Source organism: Malurus melanocephalus, unplaced genomic scaffold (assembly GCF_030028575.1).
Source record: "Malurus melanocephalus ecotype Western Australia unplaced genomic scaffold, MMel_1.1 scaffold_53, whole genome shotgun sequence".
Taxonomy (NCBI): Eukaryota; Metazoa; Chordata; class Aves; order Passeriformes; family Maluridae; genus Malurus; species Malurus melanocephalus.
In genome coordinates, this window is record NW_026623285.1 from 2,060,373 (window position 1) to 2,084,654 (window position 24,282).

The 24,282-nt window shown below is 38.3% G+C and overlaps 1 protein-coding gene across 1 annotated transcript in view; it reads right to left on the reverse strand.

Annotated features, from left to right (window-relative positions):
• Window positions 1-20,362, reverse strand: part of JAZF1 (JAZF zinc finger 1) — an 83,765-nt gene extending 63,403 nt beyond the window's left edge. The window contains exons 1-2 of the mRNA XM_057365442.1: window positions 20,357-20,362; window positions 19,051-19,193 (exon numbers count right to left, since the gene is read on the reverse strand). Of these exons, the coding sequence (XP_057221425.1) occupies window positions 19,051-19,193; window positions 20,357-20,362 (149 nt within the window). The remainder of the gene's footprint in view (window positions 1-19,050; window positions 19,194-20,356) is intronic.
• Window positions 20,363-24,282: the final 3,920 nt, after the last annotated feature.

Below are 24,282 nucleotides of genomic sequence, written 5' to 3' on the forward strand. Positions count from 1 at the left end.
AACCCCAGAAAAGAGGCAAAGCCACAGATGGTCAGCAGGGGAGCACTAAGAGGCTGAGGCTGCAYCCTGCTAAAGTAAAATGTTAYCTAGTGAGAGACTAGTGTACATTATTTTCTTAGCACTGTACTCCTCCTCTGYGGTTTCATTATGTGACATTTTYATTTATTCCAATATAAAGCTAGTTTCAGAGTATTCGGAGCTGCAAGAYGTGCAGAAGCTGAGTGAGGTGGCTGATTTTGCCCAGCTAGGATTTTGAACCAGGCTCTCCTCAGGGATGTGTACACATCGAAAGGGCAAAAGTCAATGGATTAAAGTTTTTTAGCACAGAAAATCTCGATTTTATATAAAGAAAAAAGGTTTCACAAGAGCACCTTGGCACTGGAAAAGGCTGCCTAAAGAGACAAAATCCTTAATCAACCTCATCTATCTTTGAGGTTAACCTTACTTAGGGCCAGGGGCTGGATGACAAAACCTCTTGGGATCCTTTCCAGCCTAAATTATGCAGTGTCTACAAGATTGCAGATATCCATCGTAGAGGAAAAAGAGTTTGTCTTTTTGTCCCTCCCAATAACAACCTTTATTTACTCAATACTGGATCTTATCTTAAAACCAAGACATTAGAACTGTAGTGCCTAAAACGCAGATCCTAAAGAACAGTCCAAGAAAAAGCTACTTTAAAACTTCAACTGTATTCTTCAGCAAGTCAAGAGCCCCAGCTTCCTGCAAATGTTTGTGCAATAAGATTATCCAGGCTCTATCAATTACCCTATCAAAACAGAGCTCCTCTTTGATGTTAAGTATTTTAAGATCCCCATATGGAAGGCAAAAAAAGTTTAGCTCACTCTGCTAATGTAAAATGTTACCTAGTGAGAGACTAGTGTACATTATTTTCTTAGCACTGTACTCCTCCTCTGCGGTTTCATTATGTGACATTTTCATTCATTCCAATRTAAAGCTAGTTTCAGAGTATTCGGAGCTGTAACACACAGACACATTAATCACCAGCCTAATACATGTCCTGTGTAGTAGCTTTATTATCTTTTCAAAGCAGAGCTGTAAAAACAGAGAAACTGTGATCTTTTATGCTATCCTTTAATAAAGTTATTTTAAAATGCTATAAAAATAGTTTCAGGTTTTTTTTCCAAGCTACAGTTTAATGCAACTAACTCTTGTACATCCAAAACAGTAAAGTCTGAATAAGTAGTTTTAAAAGTCCCTGTGGACTTGTAATCTAGCAAGAGTGAAGAACTCTAACCACTAGAGACAGAAATGGGAAGGAATCTTGAGTTTCAAGTTACAGAATATGCCCGTTCTTTTGTCATTCTGACCAGGCACCGCCTTGGAAAGTACTTTCACTTCTGTGATAAATTTTAAATGTCTACTCCTGTATGCCAATATTTACATATTTAGAGCAAGGGTGGGCTGCATTTTTTCTTCCTGCTTCTTCTTCAGGCTTCTTCCTACCTCCTCATCCACTTAAATATGAGTATTTTACACTCACCAAGACTGTGTCATGTAACACAGCCTTAGTAGACCTGTTTCCTCTTTCGTGAAAAACATGAAATGGACCAGCCACTGAGGGCAARCAAATTGTGCTCTGCCAAGACAAACAGCAGCGACTTGAAGGCCACAGCACCTTGCCTTCCACAGAGGGAACGTGCTTCCAACAATACAGGCTGACACCATTCCCTTCCCTCCCTGCTCATCCTTCTGCAGATGTGAATGACGATACATTCACACATTTCCAGCTTTCAAAAATACCGCTTTTCAAAGACAGACCTGAAACTTCAACTCAGATTGGAACAAAGCCAAAGTGTTATAAAAATCTGTCTCTGTAATAAGAAAAAATTGATGGTCTGGTCACTACACGCCACTGTCTCCTCTGTGGTCTCTTCCATTGGTGGCAACGCATATTAATTTAAGAGAAAACAGTGTATTCCAGCTCTGTGCAACTTTTACACCTACACTTCAGGCAAGCCAACACTTCTGGGCAGGAATCTGSAAGAATCATGCAATTCCCCTGGTGGGAAACACAGCGTGATAATTGCATGAACTGGAGTCAGTATTGAAAAAAAAAAGTGTTGCTAAAGAAATAAAGATGATTCATTGGCATAAACCCARTACTTTTGCAACAGATTTTTACCAATCCAGCAGGAAAACCACTCCTCAGCTCTGTATGAAACAACCACCCACCCACCCATCCCACGTGTTGCAGGGTAGGGCTCTGGCCAGCACACTGGTGGGCTTTGTGTGGCTACCCAGAGCAGGAGATGCTTCTGCCATTTTCTGAGTGTTCTCCATATTTCTCAGCTTTTTACCCCAGTGAAAACTAAAATTAGAATGGTGACTCACAGAATAAAACTTGCACCTCATCAAGTATAATTTTAAATCAATGGGTCTCTCTCTCAATATCCCTCGGCTCGGCTCAAGAACTTTCCTTAAGAAGATTCAATAGGAAACTACGGGCTTTTGTAGTACGTTTTGGTTTGGGCAAAACCAGGGTCTTCATAAAAAAACTGATGTAGGTATAAAACATTCATAATTTTCCTCAGGGAAGACAAGGACACACATTACTCTGAAGCACTACAAGGCTCTTGRCCTGAACTGACCACCTGGAAGTATCCTGAGATTGATGTGATCAGCACCCTGCCACAGCCTGTGACCAACGCTGTCTCAATGGTGGCCATGTGCAGAAGATGGCAATTTTCTCATAGAACTGCACTACAAAAAGCAAGTGCTCCTCTTAAAATCACCAAGGAATTGAGGCTGTTAGTCATTCTCTGGAAGGCAGCTTCATGTCATTACCATTCATGAGGCAGATCCCCCTATCCCCCTTCTCTCTATTCCTCTTCAGTTTTTTTTCTTAATTTTTTTTTTTTTTAGATGAGAACTATACTGAACTTTGGTAAATGAAAACCATTTATCAAAACAAGGACAGAATTTAACTCATACTTTAWTGAACCCTTTAATTGGTGGGAAAAAGATGAATTCATTCACTTTTATTTTTACATCTGGTAAAAAGTATGGAAYTCAGGTATTCTGTGCCAAGTTTTGACGAGAAATTATTTTTTTCACATCCAAGTAATAGATGACTAGGGAAATGGAGTGGCTTAAAATGCAAATGTGGGGATATTAATTATTGTTGTTATTGGGACATTTACAAGAATAGTGTRGCACTATTTTAGAACCAGTAATGTCTAATCTTTTAAAACTACTGTAACAAAAATAGAACTAGAATAAAACCAAGCATTAAAAAGTGAATTCCCATAATGTTTTAGTTTGTTTTGTCTGAAAATTTATTTGAAGTCTGGAAATGCCTGGTGCACATATTCAATATTTTATAACTTAATTTGTTCAACAAGAACGGCAGTAATTTAACAAGGTGAAACAATTTCACGATTAAAGCACTGCCTGCTTCATCAGTAGTAAAGAGCTCTCAGAAAAATATCTAATCTTTATAAGGCAAAGACTCATAAATTAACCGCCGAGAACAAATGAAAAGCCTAATTCTTATTTTGCTGCTTTAGTGGGAGCATGTGGCGATAGCAAAGTATTAGCATAAGCCAGAACTTGCTCCCACTTTTCTTTCCAGGCATGTAACAAATATCTGATGGCTATGCAAATTTCACCCAAAGCAAAGTTGTCCCAGCTGGCAAGCCATACATTAAAAGGTAAATTACACAAAGCTGAGGCCATCTGGACTAAAATATTCTCCTGTCAATAGTATTTTAAGCTCGCCAATTCCACACAATGAAGGACAATATACCTTGTGTGTATTCGAAGTATGGCTTTTTACCAAGCACTCTTTAAAAAAATCCCAGAAGTTAAAAGATAAGAATGTACTACAAACGAGGTTTTATATTTTCCTGGAATGTAACTTTTAAAGCTTATATAGCTTAATTTGAGTTGTATTATATACATACCATGCATTTAAGTTCATAAATTTTCTGACAAATGGCAAGTCCAGGAAGCCAACAGATCCAACCTATTACATAAATGCCAAGCAAAAAGAATTTGAAATTTGAAAGAAGTCTCCCAGTATTTATGCTTTCCCAAAGCTGCCAGCACTGCATGTTTCTTTGCRGACTTTTACTAGAAAGCAGACCTTGACAGAGCACCTTGATAATYATGTTTCTTGTTTGGTTAAACCAGACTACCAAAGTGTAGGAAAATGAACAGCTGAGGGCAGAAAAACAAACCAAACCTTTCTAAACCACAGCAGAGCCACCACTTATGYTAGTGAAAATTTCTGCATTTAATTCACATTAAATTGCCCATCTTTTCCAGTCTTGAAAAACGAATCTCTATGTTATGTATTACGGAATTTAATGTAACATCTGTGTCTTTGAAATTAAATTAACATACTTCTATTTGATTAGCTTATTAACTGTAATTCTCAATATGCTGTAGGAAYAGACACCAACTAGAGAGATGCAGCTGACACCACCACCTGTCTGATATAAAGTACTTTTTATCATAGACATGGAGGGATCTGTCAGCAGTCAGCCAAAGCASCAGACAGATTAGGAAGTGACACAGGGGCAGAAAAATGACTTGCCTCAAATCGCAAAGCAGATAATTGATGGGATGGGGAACRGAACCTGTGCATTTTGGCTCCCAGCCTCATACCTTTGCAAATGGCTTTCCCAAAAATCAAATGTTGCAAGGAAAGAGCAGTTTCTAACTTGTACTACATTTAACAGAGACAGTATTTGAGGAAAAATACGTTTTTTTACATGCTACTGGGAACATTTATGATACTCATTCTCTAATTTCCACAGAAAACATTTCCARTTTCATCCCCAGATAGGATAATATCTGAAAGTATGCTCATCCTTAGTCTCAAAAGTTATAATGCATGAATAGAGAAAGAGAATGAATACGCCCTCCTTGTAGCCTCCACTCTCCTTTCACTCTTTTCTCCTACCTGGTGAGATCCTTTGCTCCCCTTCACAGCAACGAGTCCTTGATACCATGTCACCATCTTTTAACCTACATGGCACTTCTTAAATCACAAAGCTTCTCACTACACCAAATTCAAGTCTTTAGCTGTGTCACTATTGCTTCAACGCACTGAGAACTGAAATGAACTGCAGAAATGCTCTGAAGTTACTCAAAGAAAAATAAAAGCACCASTGAAGCATAGTCTGAGAGGCATTAATTTCATCTCCATGGGAAATTTGGGTGTGGGGGGGAGGGAGAAAAAGGAGCACAAATACACAGTCAGGAAGCAGGAGCTGCAAGGCTACTGGTGGCCAGTCCTTACAACTCTGAGCTCCTCCGGCTGAATTGCCCCTCAGGGATTACCTGGTTTTGTTCTCAAAGCTGCATCAGAGAAATAATAATGAAATGCTACTTTCTGTGAACTGTTGCTCTTCTGTAAAAGCCTTGCCAGTATGCTGTCTTTCTCTGTGTACCGTTTTTAGGAAAGTCAATGCTAATGTAATTATCTAGCCAAGTCTTCAGCATCTGTCGCTTGAAAACTGGGGTTATAGTTCAGATACTGTGGACTAATTGTTGAAAGTTAGCAGAAAACTTTTGGCTACAAAGGAAATCAGCACACAGAGCCAACCTGAAGACACTTCAATAATGATAACATTGTTCCTTTAGATATTGTTCTCTGTCATGGCTCCCCAGATCTCCAATCTCAGCTTCACCAGCTTTGCCTGCCTTGCCTGCAGCACTCAGTATCATCAGGAAGACAAGTTCAAAAGAGACATAACAGCAAGATTTAATTTGGGACGTTTCTTAAATATCTGGCTGGTAGCTCTTATTTTAAGTTCCTCCTAAAACTTTTTCTACTTTACACTGCTCTTTACGACTCCTACTGATCCAAAGCCAGCATTAGAGCAAGGCACTTAATTTCTCACAGATATTTACTGAATGCCCCAAGGACAAACCAGTAGTTCTGGTGAGAAATATTAGAGGGCCAAATACAAGGCCATAGGGAGTTTTCCATTAGATGATAAGGACAGAAAACAAATTGCCTATGAACAGCAAAAGTAATGGAAACCTGCTTCCCCTAAACTCTTATGTGCTAAGGCTACTCCAGAGCTGTACTAACAGACGGCATTTAGCACCCAGAGCATGGATTTGGGTCTTTCTTGCCCAGCCAACAACTTATTAGATGAGGATTAGATTAATTTATCTAACTTTTAAGACGTCTACCCTACTGCTAAGCTTAGTAAAAAATGTCCAGCATTTTTSATCCAGGTGGAATCCCAGAAACCAGGCTTCCTACATATGCCTTGGGAGCTTRCTTTTTATTTATCATTGAATTTTCTTTTGCCAAATATATTTCCACATTGGAACTAAATCCAAAGTTCAGCAACTTYGAGTGCTAGCTAATTTATTTCAGCATTGTTGACAGAGAAATAAAAAGGGATGTTTGTTAGAGTCATTACCTCAGAAGAATGATACCAAGTCCTACTCAAACGTGCATCCATCAAACTTCTCCCGTGACACAGTGCTCACAAGAGAGAGCTGCAAGCACCAGTATCAGCAAGAATTTTCTGAGGATTAGCAAACAGCTTTTAAGAGACCCCCAGCAGCCAGATGATTTTATTTTCCAGAGGCAATTTGAAGTAGAAAGCCTTCCTTTGACATCTACTCAATCAGGTTCCAGAAATAACCCTTCGATAACCCTTCGCTAACTGTTAAAAGAGATACTGGCCCCCACCCATGACATTGAAGAACCCTTCCTTGACTCAGTTTGTGTATTGTGTCCCTTGAATTATCCTTTCTTGGATATGTTTCCAAGATGCGTGGATATGTCTTGGATATGTTTCCAATGATATGTTTCAGTCATCCTGTGACCCAGCTTTCTACTCCCCTCAAATACTCCTATGCCACAATTAATTTTTTTTCCTTCTGTTTCCCTGACTAAGAGAAATCCTCCATGAAACTCCCACGTTTCTACCCACAAGGTGAAGCCATCCTCACTTTTGCTCATTGGTCCTTCCTTGTCCTCTTTTCCCTGTCAACAAAAAACCCACCATGCATTCCCAGCCCAATCCTGTCACTTTTACAGGGGCTCAGTAATGACCAAGTGGGAATTTCTCAAGTGTGATGGAAGATCCTGCCTACATCTGCCTTTCTTCTTTTTGTGCTTTTGGGAGCACAAAAGTCTCTTGCTTTCTGTCTCATTCCTTCTTGATGGTATTGTCAAATTACTTTGTGCACTTGGCTTTTCACATCACTTGACATGGGCCTCAGTTCCCTTTCCCTAAAGTAAGAGCAAGCAACAATCAGCTTCTACTGAAGTCAGCAGCAGCATGAAGGGACTGAAGGCTGAAACCATATGAAACCAATACATTTCTTGTGGTTCTTTCAATGCACAGTAAGTGAGCACAGATTGGCTGCAAATTCAAGCCAGACTTAGAAACCTCAGCAAATGTTCTGTGAACTTGATCCAGCCTTCAGGTTTGTTTCATCCAGTTTCAGGTTTCATCGTGAAAGTTCCACTGTGCCCTACATGCTGCCCCAATAAACCATGCCTCAAACAAAATAAGGACATCAGCAAAAATGAAGAACTCATCAGATAGCAATGTTTTAGTTTTATACCATATGTAAGAACATGCATTGACAAGCACTATGTATACAATTACTGCTCTTGCAAATCAAAAATTGTTCATGGTAATGGACTTCTACTTGACTACAATTTCTGCCAAGAAACTGTTTTCAAGAAATGTGGATGGAATACCTCTGTGCCATAGTTCTTCTCTTTCCCCATCACAATAATTTACTAAGAAACTAMGCCTTTTCATCACAACCTGTGCACAAAACGCCCAGCATGCTTTTTAGATGTTCTGGATGCGAAATAATGAAGTTCAGACTTTACTGAAGCAGTATTTTCTGTCTGCATTTACCATCACTGAGGTAGCAATGGGAAAGGAAAAATAATAATGAGGAAACTGAACATCTTTCATGGATCACGTGAATACAAAGCCAAAATGAATTTAATTGCTCAGCTCATTGAATGCACACCATCTTTTCCTATAAAGCTTGTACTACTGGCAATGTTTCCTCACTTCTAATTCATATTAAACCAATAATTAAAAAAATAAAAAATGAAAAAAAAAGCCTAGACTTACTATACCTTTAGGAAAGCATGTAGATTATAATTTTACACTGCATTTCATGTGAGCAGAATTTTTAAAATTTCTTAGTCTGAAATTAAGGCAAAGTCCATGTTACATTCAATTGTGGGAATGACTTAATCCCTACACAAAAATATTTTTGAAGATAATATTAAATCAGGTAGGAAGACAGTTAACCCTGATCTCTCCCAAGCAACTAAGTCACTCCTCATTTACAGACATGTGATTTGTAAAAGAATTCAATTAGAAACTGTGACAGGTMGTTTCCGATAACAGATTTCGAGTCAATGTAGTAGTCAAGGGTTCTTACTGGACTGAACTAAGTCTAAAGCAAAATCCCTACTAAATKAAAGGGATTCAGGTAGGTTTCCAGCAAAGCAGTGGTGGTGTCCACAATCCCCAGCCTAGCTGGGCTGAGTTACACTGTTCTGACTGAGCCAGATGGGTGAAATCAAAACTACAGCAATGACATTAAAACATATGATGCAAATGARCAATTATTTACACAGGACCTTAGGTGCCAATAAGAAAAAATGAGGTTGCACTACATGGAGAATGAAAGAAAAATTATAACTACTTTACCTATTGACTGTATGGTTTTTTTTAATAGCACAAAGAAGAGTACATTAATTTTATATAACTGCACTACAGGTTTCTACAAACCTTTTTCCAGCTTTCTGCATCAAATGGCAAAAAACAGCAGCAACAACAAAGGGCAACCTCTAGGAGCATAATGACTAAGTACTGTGCAASAGAGATCAGTAGAAAGAATTTTTAAAAAATTAAGGAAATTCACTTTACATGAGGAAATTAATGGGAACAGGAAATCTAAGTACTCCCCTGTGTGCTCTTGAAAGCCCCCACAAAATGTCTTTTTTACAGTATATTTAGCAGATTACGAGAATTACATTTAGCAAGAGGTATTTTCTCATTATTTTAAATGGTAACACTCTTGGTTTTCTTTTTATTAAAGAGCTGCTACATAGCACGGGGTGCAAATTCAGGGCATTTCTACAATCTCAACATTGGTAACAGATAGTATTTCTGTAGTTGGTCAGATCCCAAAGACCACATTAAAAGCGTAAGCTCAAAATTTTTGTGCTGGAAATATCCAAACCAGGTTTTTATACCCAAGCWCTGTGGTTAAAAAGTCAATATCAGCCCTGATAATCCTTTACATGGAGSACAGGAATTGCTCAGCTACCTTTTGCAAACAGCACTGCCTGATTAACCTTGGTTTAAATTGCTTCACAACTTTTGGTAAATACCGACCTTTTAGAAATGGCAGGGGAGCAAATGAAATAAGAAGTAGTAGAGAGGGAAGTCACACATAAATGCCTCGACTCACCTTGAACAGGGATGTTTTGAGTTGGGTTTTTTAACACTTTATTAACYATGTTTCACATTGAAAGCAACTGCAGGGAAGGAAAATGCTTTCAACAAATAYTCAGTTTTGTTGAATTTGTTTTACATTGTGTGTAGCAGCAGTGGAACTTACTACCACAAATTGTGACGACCACCACAGGAGCTATAGGTGAACTGGATGTTAAGAGGAATGGTCCTGCTATCCACACTATAAAAGCAAATAATAAATCCAACCTTTTCCCAGCTCCAAAGTTTTTGTGAAAGGTTATTGATTCAAGGAACATGGTCACTCCCTAACACTGATGGTGGCAGATATGAAATGTTACTTACATGCAACTTTGGAACAAGTCACCATTTTTGCATCTCTATTCAAAATCCACAACCCACAACTACATCTTTCTCTGTTATGGTGTCTTTCTCATCTATTATAAAACCTACTCTGCTCTAATTAGAAATTACTAGATATTAAACAGCCATGCAAGGAAAAACCACAGCAATTCCTCTATAAATCAAGGACAAATCAGCAGTGTCTACTGCTGCAGCCCATCTACCTGTAGATGGAATTACTACTGTAATTGTTTCCATCTCTCCTGTCTCCTCATATACCACTTGGGGAAAAACTTGTGCCTAATTAACAAAAAAAAAAAAACCAACAAAACTCCACAAACAAAACCTCAATGCTAACAAAGAACTAAGACCTTTCTCAGTTCTCTGAAAAATTGGAGCAAGAAATCTAGTGTCTGTAAAAGTATATTGCTTCAAGGAAACCAAGGCTCAGAAAGTACTAAATCAGCCTGACTAATTGTACTATAGMTGAGCCAAATTAATTAAATAAAGCCTCCCTTTACTAGCCTTTATTTGCTGAGCCAAGCAAGCCTTTTGGGTGTTTCAGGTCACCTTAGGCCAACATAGGTTACTTACAACAATGTGTAATATGTAACATACACAACAACTATTGTTAAACYGCATTGAATTTTAGACTTTCAGAGGTCACATCTATTCACAAACACATTCAACAGCTGTACATCAGAAGTAGCCCGTGTATGCACACCAGTTTCAGGGTTTTACTTCCACTTTGTCATGCAAATTCTCACTTCTACAGCCTTGTAAATTGTCTTCATTATTTGAGTTGTGGACAAGAAGTTTCAGAAAAATCCAAGGACAGTATCAGAGCAATCTCTTCTCTGTTTTTACATTTACAATAGAAACCCAGTAAGCCCATGGTTTTGCCTACATCTCTACGCTATTGAAAATTATTTTCTGATTACATGACACCATACTATCTTGGAAAAATTAAGTAGATTTAAAAAAAATACTGATGATGTGCCAGGGCTTCCTCCTCTCAACATTTTACCAGTTTATGAGAGCAGACCCAAAGGAACCTTTTCATCTTTCCTCTGTTTTGATCATATTAAAAGTTCCTTTACTATWTAATACCTGCTCACAATCAGGGTACTAATTCCTTATCATATATCCTCACTGCTCTCTTTCACGTTTACATTTCATATCCACCAGCAGCTTTCAGGTGGCTTCAGTTTTGACCTTCATTTTGTTCTAGCATGAAGCCTGGTCACGATTCCAAAGCACAACAAAGATTCCTTTCAGCTCTGTACTGAAGGTGCTTAAGGACTGCTATAACCYGTGCTATTCCAGTTGCACAACTAGGAGAACCAACTTCCGAAAGCGYTTTGCTGGTGGACTCCAAAATTCCCTTGCTGGCCTGCTAAAGGCACCCTCAGCCTCAATAAGAGAAGAAACCAATTCGGTCAAGCTCTCCACCTGGTCTCCATTCTTTGGGACACTGGAGTATTGGGCAGGAAGTGGTGGGATACGGAATGCATCTTTGCAGGATATAAAATTTTCTCTCTGGCTCAGAATCAAATTGAGAGGTCAACCTAACCGCAAACGCATTTAATGAAAACTAAGGCTGAGACTAACACTTTGGAGTAGGTTTTATGTAGCGGAAGAAGGCATCAGTGTTCTTTCCTCACGAGCCAAGTTCTGCAGCACTAAGAATATTCTCTCATCTGCACTTAATCTCTATTCTAGGCTACAGGCTGTCCTAAAGCATGACTTGGACAGCCTTGGTATGCARCCTCCAGATTGTGGCCTTACTTGTGAATGTCTACAATAAACTTTTGTGCTGCAGCTCTATTTGCTATGTGGCCTATGTGAACTTTATGTTCATAGTCCCCATCTCTCATTGTATACTAACAAGACTTTGCAAATGATGTGCAAGGGCCCTTACCTGGAAGTGTTATCTACAAAAATGAAAACAAAGGAGAAGGGAGGGAAACATCAAATGTCTATGGACACCTTAGGAATTATTCCAGGATGTAGTCTGTTGCATTTTAATAAATTAGTGGGATATTCACTAATGGAATGAATCTAAGAATACACAGTGTGCTAATATAACTAAAAGCTAATATAGGAAAAAAAAAAGAAATGCAACAATTTGCATTTTGATCTACCACATTTATTTGAAAATCTCATTTTAAGTCTTTCTGTAGATTAATCCTACATGTGTTTTTTGGCAACAAATCTAAGCAGGCAGCTTTACAATGAAATATTGTTACCTTTTAAAAATCAGTGACATTGGACAAAGAASCACAACTACTTTCGTACATAAGGTCAGTGATAAGTAAAGTTGAGGTTCATAAAAAAATCATGCCACAGTCAAATGAAAATTATCAGCAGCTGGTCTGGGCTGCCTTGGGATTCCAGGGACGGCAAGTTGGCCAATCTGCAAGTCATCACATGTAGCTACGATTGTCATGACAAGCTTTTAGCAAAACACTGGACAGCATGAACCTTTCCTAAAAAGTTATCTRCTCAGTCTGTAATTTTCTCATGTACATGTAATGTTTTGTTGCTGTTGTTGATGGTGATTTAAAGAAAAAAAAACTTATCAGGATAGAAGGTAACTAGCTATGTATGTCAGCCACCAAAATGCAAATACAGGAAGAATAGCCACCTTTTAAGCCATTTAAACTCAGATTGTACTTGAAAAGAAAACTAATCACAAATGTAAAATTTTTGCTCATCCTTCACTCATAAATCCAAGCATGTCAGTTGTTCTACAAATTCTTATTTCTGCAGAGGATCTCAAACTGGCAGATTAATGTGTTTTCCAAATAGCTCTGCAAATATGTTAAGTAACTGCGATATAAAGAATGAACATRTGAGTCTAGTAAGAATTAGGTCCTTATTGTGGTATGACACAGAGAAATAGATACTGAGAGTCTTATTAGCTCACATGGCTGACAGCAAAAYATCTGAATATGGATTTTTGTATAGCAAACACATAGTCATTCTGAGAACAGTACTACTGCTTACGATCAAATTTAAACATCACAGAAATGAAATGCCCTCCTTTTTAAAGCAAGAGAAACGGAAGTACTTCTCCTTCCCCTTCCCAAAACATAGTGACTTGTGCAAAAGACCTATGCAGAAAGCTGAGAATTGAAAGAGAACTGGCCAAGACAAAAGGAAGACAAGACCTTTTTCTCATTAATTTTGGCATGCCACATTGACAAAAGATGAAGAAATACCAATAGAGACAACAATCCTGAAAATCTTGGGAGCTTATACCGGTGGCTCTAGTGCTTGGTAACTAAACTACACACAGAGGTGTGCACACACTCACTTGCAAGGAATGATGCTGACTTGGCAACGCTTCTTTCACTTGAGATTCATGGGATGGAAATTGTTCTGTCCCTCAGTATTCTACAGAAAAATTATCGTAAGAAAGCTAATTCCCTCTCAATTAAAACCAAAAAGCCCTCACAACTAAGACACATTCTTTCAGCGTCCCAGTGTCCTACATTTTAATTCACCACGTAATTTTTATTTCAGGGCATGGCATTAAGGCTTTTCCTCAAAATGCCAATCTGCTTTTTGATCTTTACTGCTGACATGAAATAGAAGAGCTGTACATTGTATAAATCTTCAGCCTTGCTTAGCTTGAAACGGGTAAAGAGAGAAAGAGAAAACAAAGCCATCTGCATAAATCCTTCCAAACCAAAAGGCATTCCCCTTACCCTAACTATCATTCATTTCTGCACATCTTGTTTGAATTATCATCTGAAGTTTGTCTTGTTCCATCTCCAGAACAAGTCAAATAGCGGAGCATAAAGATAYGGCTACATGAATAAAACCATATGATCTACTTGGTCACTTTAACTCAAAAATAGGCTTACATAGAAAAATATTATCTGGCAATTGACATGTTACTTTGATCCCTTTCTTTCTGTATTCTTCACATGCATTCAATCCAAGAGCTACTGGAAGCATTGGAATGCACCTTCAATGTGATGAGAACCAAAAATCTGAGGGAATAGCTGCACTTTTATGAAGTTGTGATATTCAATTCAAATGAGACAGTATCATGTTACAGGAAGGAAAAGTTAAATTTTAAGACAAAGAGGAAGAACTGTRGTACTAGGCACTATAAAATGTAGTAAGTCTGAACAGGTGGTACAGCAATAATTCAACAGATTCAGGGGCTCAGATGTTCCCATGCAGAAAAACTGATCTACAGTTGAATTCCTGAAATGGAAAAGTCTCTCTTATCTCTACTGTTCTGTTTCTGATTCACAACATGGGACTTAAGACAGTGTACACTATACCAAAACAAAAAAAGATAGGATGGCCCTCTCTTAGTTATCTTTTAAAAAATGTTTGCTTTCTTTCATTCAAAAAGTTAAATTAATATTTTGAGATTAAAAATCAATTTTAAAGTGTTATATATATTTATTGGTAGCATGTCTGCATTAATCCATTATGTACCACCAATGATACAACTTCAAAGTGGAAACATYGGGCCTGAATTAATTAGAAAGATCTGAAGTCTGATATACTGCTTATCAGGTGAGTGCTGCAGGGAATAGTTATTTCAGAGAAAGATGCTCACAGTTTCAGAATTGTTTCACTTTCCATATGCCTTCTGCAAAAACATTTATTATGAAAGCAAGCAAGGAGAAATAACATACTTCTCTTCAGCCTCATGACTTTGAGAAATGCGTACAGTCTTTCACTGACTTATTGTTCAACTACAGCTGATAGCTTATMCCAGGAAAATCTCAGAGCAGAACCACAGGAAAAGTGCAGTGTGTTGCAGAAGCTGAGGATGCTGCTAGGTACCTTCAGCATAAATCAYGGTAGTTATTGGAAGCATGTTAAACTGCTACGACTAAATTCATACACACAACTATCAAAGAAAATCAAATAAACACACAGCATAATCCTAGTTATAAAGAATGAGTAAGAATAGGAGTGGCCAAGGCAAGAGTGAACTGCAGTATAGAAAGAAGTAAGAACTACTTTACATTTTGATTCAGCACTGAGCACAACATCTTAGAAAGAAAAAAAAAAAGAGAAAGAAAAAAAGAAAAAGTTGAGGCCAAAGAAATAAAGGATTACTATCATGTAGTTTGCATGCTCTGCTAAGAAACCACACAAATGCAGACAAAGGGTATTGCCTCAAATACAAAAACATTCTTCTTTTTATTGSATTAGTAACATAGTGCATGCTAAAGAGATCACTACCTAAAAATCTGCCACTTTTCAAAATAACTTTCCAATTACCATTAAATCCTATGGTGTTAGCTGTTTGTTTTACTCCTGGAAAAAAACAGATAATAGCAGTAGAACTAGAATGAGTGAGCTGGACAAGACACAGGGACAGTTTGCAGTGRCTAGAACTTTACATGAAATCAWTTTTTTTCACAAAYGCATATGCTCACAGCAATGACAGATTTTACTTATTATGTTATTAAAAAAAATGAGGCAGAGTAAGAAATTTATTTTTGAGAAGTCAATGATAGTTGAAATATAAGGGAACTGGGAGGAGAAGCCCGAAGMCTATAGGAATTTATAATGGTGACAGTGAGGCAAAATCTTGCTAGTCAAAAATAGTATCTGGAGGGAGGAGCAAAAAAAGTTAGATTGGTTCAGAGAGGCCCAAAGGTAATCTTGGGCTCTTCGCCTACAAATGCCATCTAGTTTTGATCACAGGTTTCATCTGTGCTCCCAGTTGTGCACAAGAATGAACTTCATGGACATTCAACAGCCTCATTCAACAAACTGCCAGAGGCAACACTGGAAATGTTCACACCAGGGTGCTMTAACTGCTTGCAGGATCGATACTTAAAACGTATTTTATTGTATAACCTTTCTTCTATGACCTCAATTATGAACAGAAAAACACTATTAAAAAGAACCTGGGGGTAATGTAATTAAAGTATTTTGGTAGATTTTAAAAGATTTTAAGATTACAAAAGTCYTTATTTTCAACAATTCCCTAATACAGCCATTATGTGATTTGCAGTAGAAACAGTATATAATTATRACTGCTTAGTTTCAGTTGTAGGTGYATACTAGTTTTCCTTTTTCCCACCAGGATGAAACTTCTTTAAGCAAAGCAATTACTGKACCTAAGAAAAATGTATTTCATGGMAACTGTATTARATACAGAAATAATTGTTCTTTTTATGGTATATGCTTCCAGCAATACAAGTTACTATGGCASTTTCCACAATTCATATTCAAGGTGAAAGGAGTTGACTCCAATAACTGATGCTTTTTTTCCTATTTCTGGTACTTACAATCTCAAAATTGAAATACCCCTATTAGAACTAAATTGTAAAGAATTTTTCATYCACTAAGTTGGGAATAAAAGCTTTTTTTTATTCTGAACATTTTTTAAATATTTCCTTTTCAGACAAAAGGATTATTTGTATGCCTCTCTTGTCTTCTCACTTGTGCTAGTAATAGTGGTATATTTGTTTTGCTGTTTTTCAAAAATCCCAAAATATTCCCACACCAGCTGCTTTCCTCATTACCAGCTAACCAGCAGTATCCACACTAAACAAACTTTCAAATACACAAATACTGAGAAGACTGTCTCCATTAGACTGCACCAGTCTAAAAGCYTTGGCTGTAAGCTGCAATGCCAGGTAACACAGCAATCTCGAGAGCCATCAGCTCTAAAAACCCAGACTAACACACTCAGAGGCACAAACAATGCTATGCAGGTTCCAGTAAACACCAAGCAAAATTCACTGTCATGTTTATTAACTTAAAGCTGTAAAAGCTCTATCTAAGTAGCAGCATAAGCAATATTAATCACTGCTGCTAATCACTGCGTTTCAACGCAATACAAAATATAAAGGGGTCTTGACCCATCTACAAAGGAAATACCTCCAGAAAGCACTGGAGGATGTTGGCCCAAGTGCTCATTTGCAACTACTCCTGACAGATCACAGGCAGTATTCCATTCTTGTAGCAGCACCATTGAACTTGCAGACAAACCTCTCTGCGTTTATGGGACGGAAGCAGATTAACTGCATCTGCTTTGGCTGTAGTGTGTCTTTTATTGATTCCAATTCTGACTTCTAAGAAACCAAACCAGAAATAAGCAGGGAACAGCCATCAATACTGGGGACTGCAATAAGGCTACACTAAACTGTGTCTGAGAAAGGGATTTGTGGCAATTCAGTCAGTGTCTGATGCAAGTGTTTGATGTAGTGGTAACAAACCATTATGACCCATAATTTATATTTTGTCCACCACTTTAAAAAGGAACGTTATCTGTCTACATGAGGATCACACACTATGGAAGCAGCATCTGTGTGTAGTTACTGAAAGCTGTAATGGCAGTAAATCTCCAGCAGAGAAAGAGCCTTACAGATACAGACATCCACAATCTGAGGGCTGTCTCAGAACTTCAGAGCTCCAGCAGCATTGCCATAATAATATGCCTGAGAAAATAACCAGGGGYAGAAGGGAAATGGAAACAAGAGTAYGTTTCAAGCTGTAAACAGAGACTCCAGTACCATTCCTTCTCTACTATCTGTTTTACTGATACTTTATCCTCCCAGCTATCAAGCCAGACAACCCAGATTTATGTTTTGTTTTAGCTCATAATAGCCACCATACAACAGAGCAATGGGCAGAGCATAAAGCACACCCATTAAATCTTTCTACCACAACATATATTTAGTGTACATCTTATCACACAATTTTGGCAGTCCCTGAGAATCAGATGTCCCTATTTTCCCAGGCTCCATGAGACCGTATGGCCCACACAGAACATACTGAATATACAAACTTGCAGAGGAAGATGTTTTAAGGTCTGTAACTCACAGCAGGAACCGAGCTAAATTCAGTTCCACTTAGAAGCCATAAAAGCATGGGTTTAAAAAAAGTGCAGCAGTATCTGGTGTTTGATATCTAACAGTATGCAACATGTTTATGACATGTATTAGGCTACAAAATCTGAGTTCATAGCCTGGGACAACAAAGCAGAACTCAGCTCTGGCATATGTAGTGGGAAATAGAAAGGCATGTCTTGCAGTGTAATGGATATTGCTGCTCCCTCAAGAGCTTGAGTTGCACAGAGCAGGTGGTTCAATGAAAGATACCAGCACTTTGGAAAAAATTAAAATACGGTTAAAAGAGCAACTAAATAGCAGCTGGTTCAAGCAGAGTMAATTCAGATTCAGTTTTACTATGCRAACAACGCAATTAGGTTCTCCAGAATTATTTTTTTGGAAATGACATGCTAAGAAAGTTTGGACAAAATATGTAGTAACTAAAACTGTCTCAGTAAAACAGAACTCAGTTTAAAGGGTACCAAAATAATGAAATCTAGATGAGGTACCATTTTCCAACTACTTTAAAGTAGGCTGATTCCAAACTRGACAATCAGGTCTCATTGTCTTAAAACAAGTCAAGCCCCATGGTCAAACAGGCTCTTAAAGCAGCTTTTCCCTAATTTAAAAAAAAAAACCAAAAACCTGACCCAAAACCAACCCTTTCCCCTCTCTCACATTAAGTAAAATAACCACAGAAGCAAAGGAGAAAACGCCCAAATATATGATGGAAAGAGGGAAACATACCAACATGCACAACAGCATACCAAGCCTACATATTGGAAAAAAGTTTTATACATTAAATGAGATCAACAGGACTAAGTGTTAAAAAGGGTCATGGCTGATTTCAAAATATGCTTTAAAGAGTCGGACTGTCTCCAGGAAGAACAAGAGTTATTTGCCAAGCAGGAAATCATGTCAATACTGGCTATTCTTAATCATCATAGTCTCAAGTAGTGGAGAAAATTTAGTCATTTCATCAAGTGAACACCACTTCTTACTTTCATACCTCAAAGGATTCTTCACCCACACGCCCACTGGCATTTTTTTGCTACAACAAACATAGAAAGTAAAAAAAATGGATTCTGTGTTTAAAAGTTTGCTGTTTTTTGCCTATGTTTTACTTTTTCGCATTTTTAAAATGAAGTAGAATTAGAAAGAAAAATTTTGCACAACCCATGAGAGTTTGAATCAAATCAGCCTTACAGGGATATGAGTTTGCATCTCATCCTCTAGACAGCAAAACATTATGCCCTATGCAAAAGTGATAAATTTAGTTAAATTTTAATTCAAACTGTTTTTCCAGAACAGGTGTTATGATAGTGTCATTTACCATGGAAGAAAACAGAGTGCATCCATAAGCATGCCATTTTGGTAGAACATATATTGTGCAAACCAAGATCAGTTACTACCTGAAAAATAACCACACTTACCTGTTAATGTAACTTAGAGCAACATASGTTGGCTGCTGAAGTTCTTGTTTCTCTAATACACGTGGGTCTGTATCTGGAATAAAAAAAAATACATACACAGAATTGAGCTTTCTGTATTTCCACTGAAAYTGGGGGACTGAATGCTGAAAAGTAACGTAAGCAAACACAAGAGATATGAAATAGTTCACCGCAGTTTATCCGTAAGTACGCTTAGCACAGCTCAATCACTCACCCATTCATTCATAAACACAGTATTGCATTACTTTACACAAGAATTTGAAACATCAACAGTGATGTAATTTCCAACTGTCACACAAGTTTTCACAATCCCCCTCGTAAATATTAGTTTTCACTGCTTTCCATGATTTATGGTGTTAAATGGATCAAGTTTGCTTCTTTTTTAATGTAGCTATTTCTAAGTCCGGATRACACATTTGAAGATGTTCCAAAAGTGATTAGATCTCTTCTGTTGGGCCTTGAGACTTTTCTTCTGCATCTYTGAGTTTTGTTCTCCCATTTCTACAGTGTATTTTCTGAAGCTCTAAATCAGAAAAGTCATACAAAAATGCTCTTGAAGCAAAACGCTTGCCAAAGTAGAGAGCATTGCCCACCAAAAGCCCCGAAGCGAACACATCCAAATTCCCTCAAGTGCTAACTTTCTCACTCAAATGAACAAATATGTTTTCAATCATTGTTTTCATTGTCCTTTGCAGTTAAGTTGTGCTTTTATCTGACAAAGGAGTTTTGGTTTAAATGTCTGAAATCAAAGCCAAGGGAGTATCCCATTGTTTAGACAGTTTCCTTATGCCAAAATCCAGGATTATACTGAAGTTTCAAATACAACATTACCCTACACAGTTGACAGGCACCTTTAGGAGCTGAGCAAAAACATTATTCAGAAGTTCCCAATGGAAATTGTGCATCCTGTCTGTGCAGATTACTACAAAAGTCATTAGCAGCATGCTTTATGCATTACTTTAAAAGCRTTTCTGGGTGTAACTTCTGCATTTTAACTATCAAGAATAAAAACTGCCTTTACTAAATGGCTCCCCATAGAAATGCTGCTATCCATCTTTTATTTTTGAAAACCATCTACTTTGTATTTGGTGTGCAGGGGGGGAGGGCACGGCACTTTAAACAAAACACAGATTTTCGATTGCTCTTGCTTCCCCCTACAGCTTTAAGCATTGTTAATGTTTAAAACCTCATTATCTTGATAAGCACATTAGTTCGACTTGAGCAGCTGCTTTTCGTGGTTTTCGTGGGGTTTAAAGCATGATACAATTATTCTGAAATCTGTCTCTACTGCCATGCCGWAAGGAAGATTTTTAACTGAACTGAATGGGGACTGTGCTTGAGGGTTGGTACATTTGTCACACCACTGCTGAAGCAGATAATGTCTTTATTCGGGGAGAAGGGAATCCCCTGTCTGCCTCTCAAAGCTCACACTGACCCTAATCTTTCTCCGTACACTTGCTCCTGCACAGCTTAGGCTGCAGGATTTGCTAACATGCCTTTATTGATATGTCCCTGAAGAGAAAAWTAACTCCAAGAAAGTTCAGAGAAAAGGGATAAAAGTACGAGTGCCAATCCAATCAGCAACCCCAAGCCTGTTACTCTTAAGAGGAACAGATCTTGCTGGTGCCAGGGGAAATAATGCAGTAATTGCCAGCACACCACACGCCATATGAAGCTAACCAAAGATTTCAGMCATCTTGCCCACTGTCTTTCTAATTCACTGATCTGAGGAAATTATGTTCACACAACATACAAAGATCTTTTACTTTGCCTCTATAAAACCCACCATCATTTGRCAGGCCAAGCATACAATTGTGCTGTCATGGTGAACTTTTAGATTTACACCTCCATGATGCATGGGCTGCCATGAAACTGTCTCGATCCAGAATGTCTGCAGGGCACTAATCCCAGCCAGGACAATCTGAGAGCTGCCTCAGCCCAAGTTCAGGCATCTGTGGTTAAATGACGATGTCTTTGCTAATCCAGTTCTTAAATGGGATTAACCTCCACCTATAAACAACAGTTTCCGTGACTGAAGGAGACAAAACTGGGGCTGGTTTACATCACAGTGCTGCACATTATCTGTGGGAAAGGACAMGGAAAAGCTCTAATGGAGAGACCACAACCCTTCCCCTGCTCACCAGCAGCTCGCCATAACACCAGCTGAAGATGAAAATACAAAGACAAGAACAAAAAGCCCCATAACTTTTGTAGGAGTGTGTTATCAAAGCACAGAGAAACTTGCCTGCTGGCACCTGGAGAAAGCAGACTCCCGTCTCTCAGTAGGTGCTGTCTGACACATGAGGAACAAAATGCAGTTTCTATTCAATCTATCCCCTCCCCCTCCACATATCAGACTTCACATGTTTTTCAAGTCCATTATGCTGTACATCCCAATTCCACAAAATAATCCAAGCCATGGTTAAAAAATCTTGCATGAATTTAGGACTCAAAATGCTTGACACGTTTTTATTCCTCTTGCAGCCAGCTGCCAGACTGGCAGTCATGAGCATGCTGCATTCACTTCTGCACTGCAGCAGGAACTACACACAACACTGCTCGGTATTATTTTTCTTTCTCAGCTATAAGAGAATAAAAATATTGAAAAAACGCACAAACTTGTGCTGGAGCCATGGGAAGGCCCTCAGAGAAGAGCAGAAAAGAGGAGAAACCAGAGCTGTGCTACAAGTGGCAGCACCCACAGGCCCTGGCACTGTCCCTCCCCAAGTGGGGCATGAAGGCCACACTGGCAGCCCCTCTGCTCCCCTCCAAAACCCACATAGCTGTGCTATCCAGGCACATGTACATTTGGCCCATCACTGCCAGCTTTTTTCTCACTGTCWGAATACACCACAAGTCCATTCTTTCTTCTCTCCTGCCCCTTYCTAACCCAAATTCTTCCTACACACCCTTCCCCCCACCGCCTTCTTCTGCTCTCCCTGCTTTGCTCCCCTCTCAAAATGTCCCAATGTAACAAGTTAAAACTTACACGGAGATGTCTATAACCACTTGTTYACTCCTGTACCACAGGACTGCACACAGATGCAATTTATTCCCTGGACTGCCTCTTTCCTTTTGCCCTTGCCTGCCCCCTCCAACCCCTATACCATATTTTAGTTCCAATTTAGGCTGTCTCTGCTTACATTCCTGAAGCTAGCACACTTTTGAGCACAGAGTGAATATACATTGTTAATAACTACAAGAAGATCACAACCATTTCACACTTGAGACAAAAAAAGACAGTAATTTGCATTTTCTTTTCTTTCTTTCTCAAGGATAGTAAGTACAGCTACAGTGAGATTAAGCAGCAGTATTCCCTGATGCTGAACCTTCAAGGCTGGGCTTCCAGCACTCTGCTTTTCTCATGTTTAAGCACATTCATACAGACATTAGCAATGTTTTCTAACACTACACATGCTGTGCAAAGCATCTCTTTGAACATGTGCTGCCCCACTGACCAGGATGTTATATGTCAGCCAATGCTCTCAATCTGACTCAGAAACAAGGGCAGGGGAGACAAAACTCTGTTGTCAATCTCACAAAAATGGCCCTGCATAATGTTACAYGTTTAGTCCRTGTTCCTTYAAACTYRCAYAGACTTGTCAAAGTCAGCCAGAAGKAGCCTAAATAGTTTCCAAACAGACACCTATAATGGATTAAACACTCACAGATGACAATCTTTTTCTTGAAAATATTTAAGCAATATAATCAGGGCTGATCTGAATTCCCTTTCTTGTAAGAAAAATATCCAGAACACATACAAAAATGACTACAGAACTTGTAGGGACTGGTTGATTAACATTACTTTAACTAGTTACCCTCCCATTCTTGAGTTAACAAGGGCTGTCAAAGACTCACTACTTCATCGGTTTTGCAGTAACACTTTAAATCTGGTAGAACAAATTGCCACCCGCTGTACATTAGCTGCCTTCATTACTTGTCTCTTCCTATAAGTATTACRTTCCACTGATTTCATTCCATGGTGGGAAGAATTACTTTCTGTAATGCTATGAGATTTTTTTTAGCTATGTCCTCTTCATTTCCTATGGTGGTAGATTTTGGAAACCCTCCTTTTTTTTCTCCTTTAATAAAATGTTATTAAAATAAAATTTTGATCTTATATGAACTACTCTAGAATTTTGTTCTGCATCCCACCACCTCMCTATTAAAGGACTAAAGTGTGGATGTTAACATCCATAAGAGAGACAGAGCTACTCAATCCTCTACAGGATAAGACCCCTCCAATTTCTCACATCCACAACCTGTTTCATACTAGACAAATAGTATGAGTGCATAATTAAGGCTGAGAGACCATAAATTGCACTGCACCATCTTTGAACTGTTCACACAAAGCCAGGCATTTTCCACGGAGTATGCTGTAACAAAATAAATCACTGACTACTCAAGCATGCTACAATTACTAAATCACCTCACTAAGCAGAAATAACTTGCAGCTTGAAAGTACTGCAAAATCCTAACCTGGCAAAGTATTTCAAAGAGAGCAAATAGTAAAAAAGGCATACACATCCTGTATAAGTACGGTCTTCAATGACATAACTTGGTTAATATTTCTGCACAAAAAATATACGCCAAATCCTCATTGAGTATAATGGAGCAGTAAGTTTTTACCTTACAAGATACAAGAAAGTTATCAGAAGCAACTTCACTTTCATAAAAATCCTGGTTTAAAATCACTGTGAAAGATCATTTTGTAAGTGTTTCACCTTACAAAATGCTAACAAATTCCAGTGGCATTATTTTACAACCACAAGCTTTCTTCTTACRGGGACCAGGAATGGTCATTACCACTAGCAAAGTGGTAAAGATAGTCTCAGAAGAAAAATAATGACCTAAAGGAGGTAAAAGTCTGGACAAAAGTCTAGATGCCTAAAGAAGGACACATGAATGCTCACTTACAAATAAAGTGACTGGATTATCAGAATTTTTTGGCAGCTGTAATCCTCCAACAGATTTCATAGACCAACAACTGAGCAGCTTCTTTTTGGCTGATAATTATSAGCCTTTTTTCCCCATCTTTGTCATGGGGGTACTATGCTACTTGGGTGTTCGTGATTATCAGAGAATAAATTTCAGCCTATCAAACGAGATCTCTCAGTGAGTTCCAGTGAGCCTCTGATGCATTTCACTGACATTATAGATATTACTTTTGGGGGGAAAGGGTTTAGGAATGTTCATATCTTAAAAAGACTTACG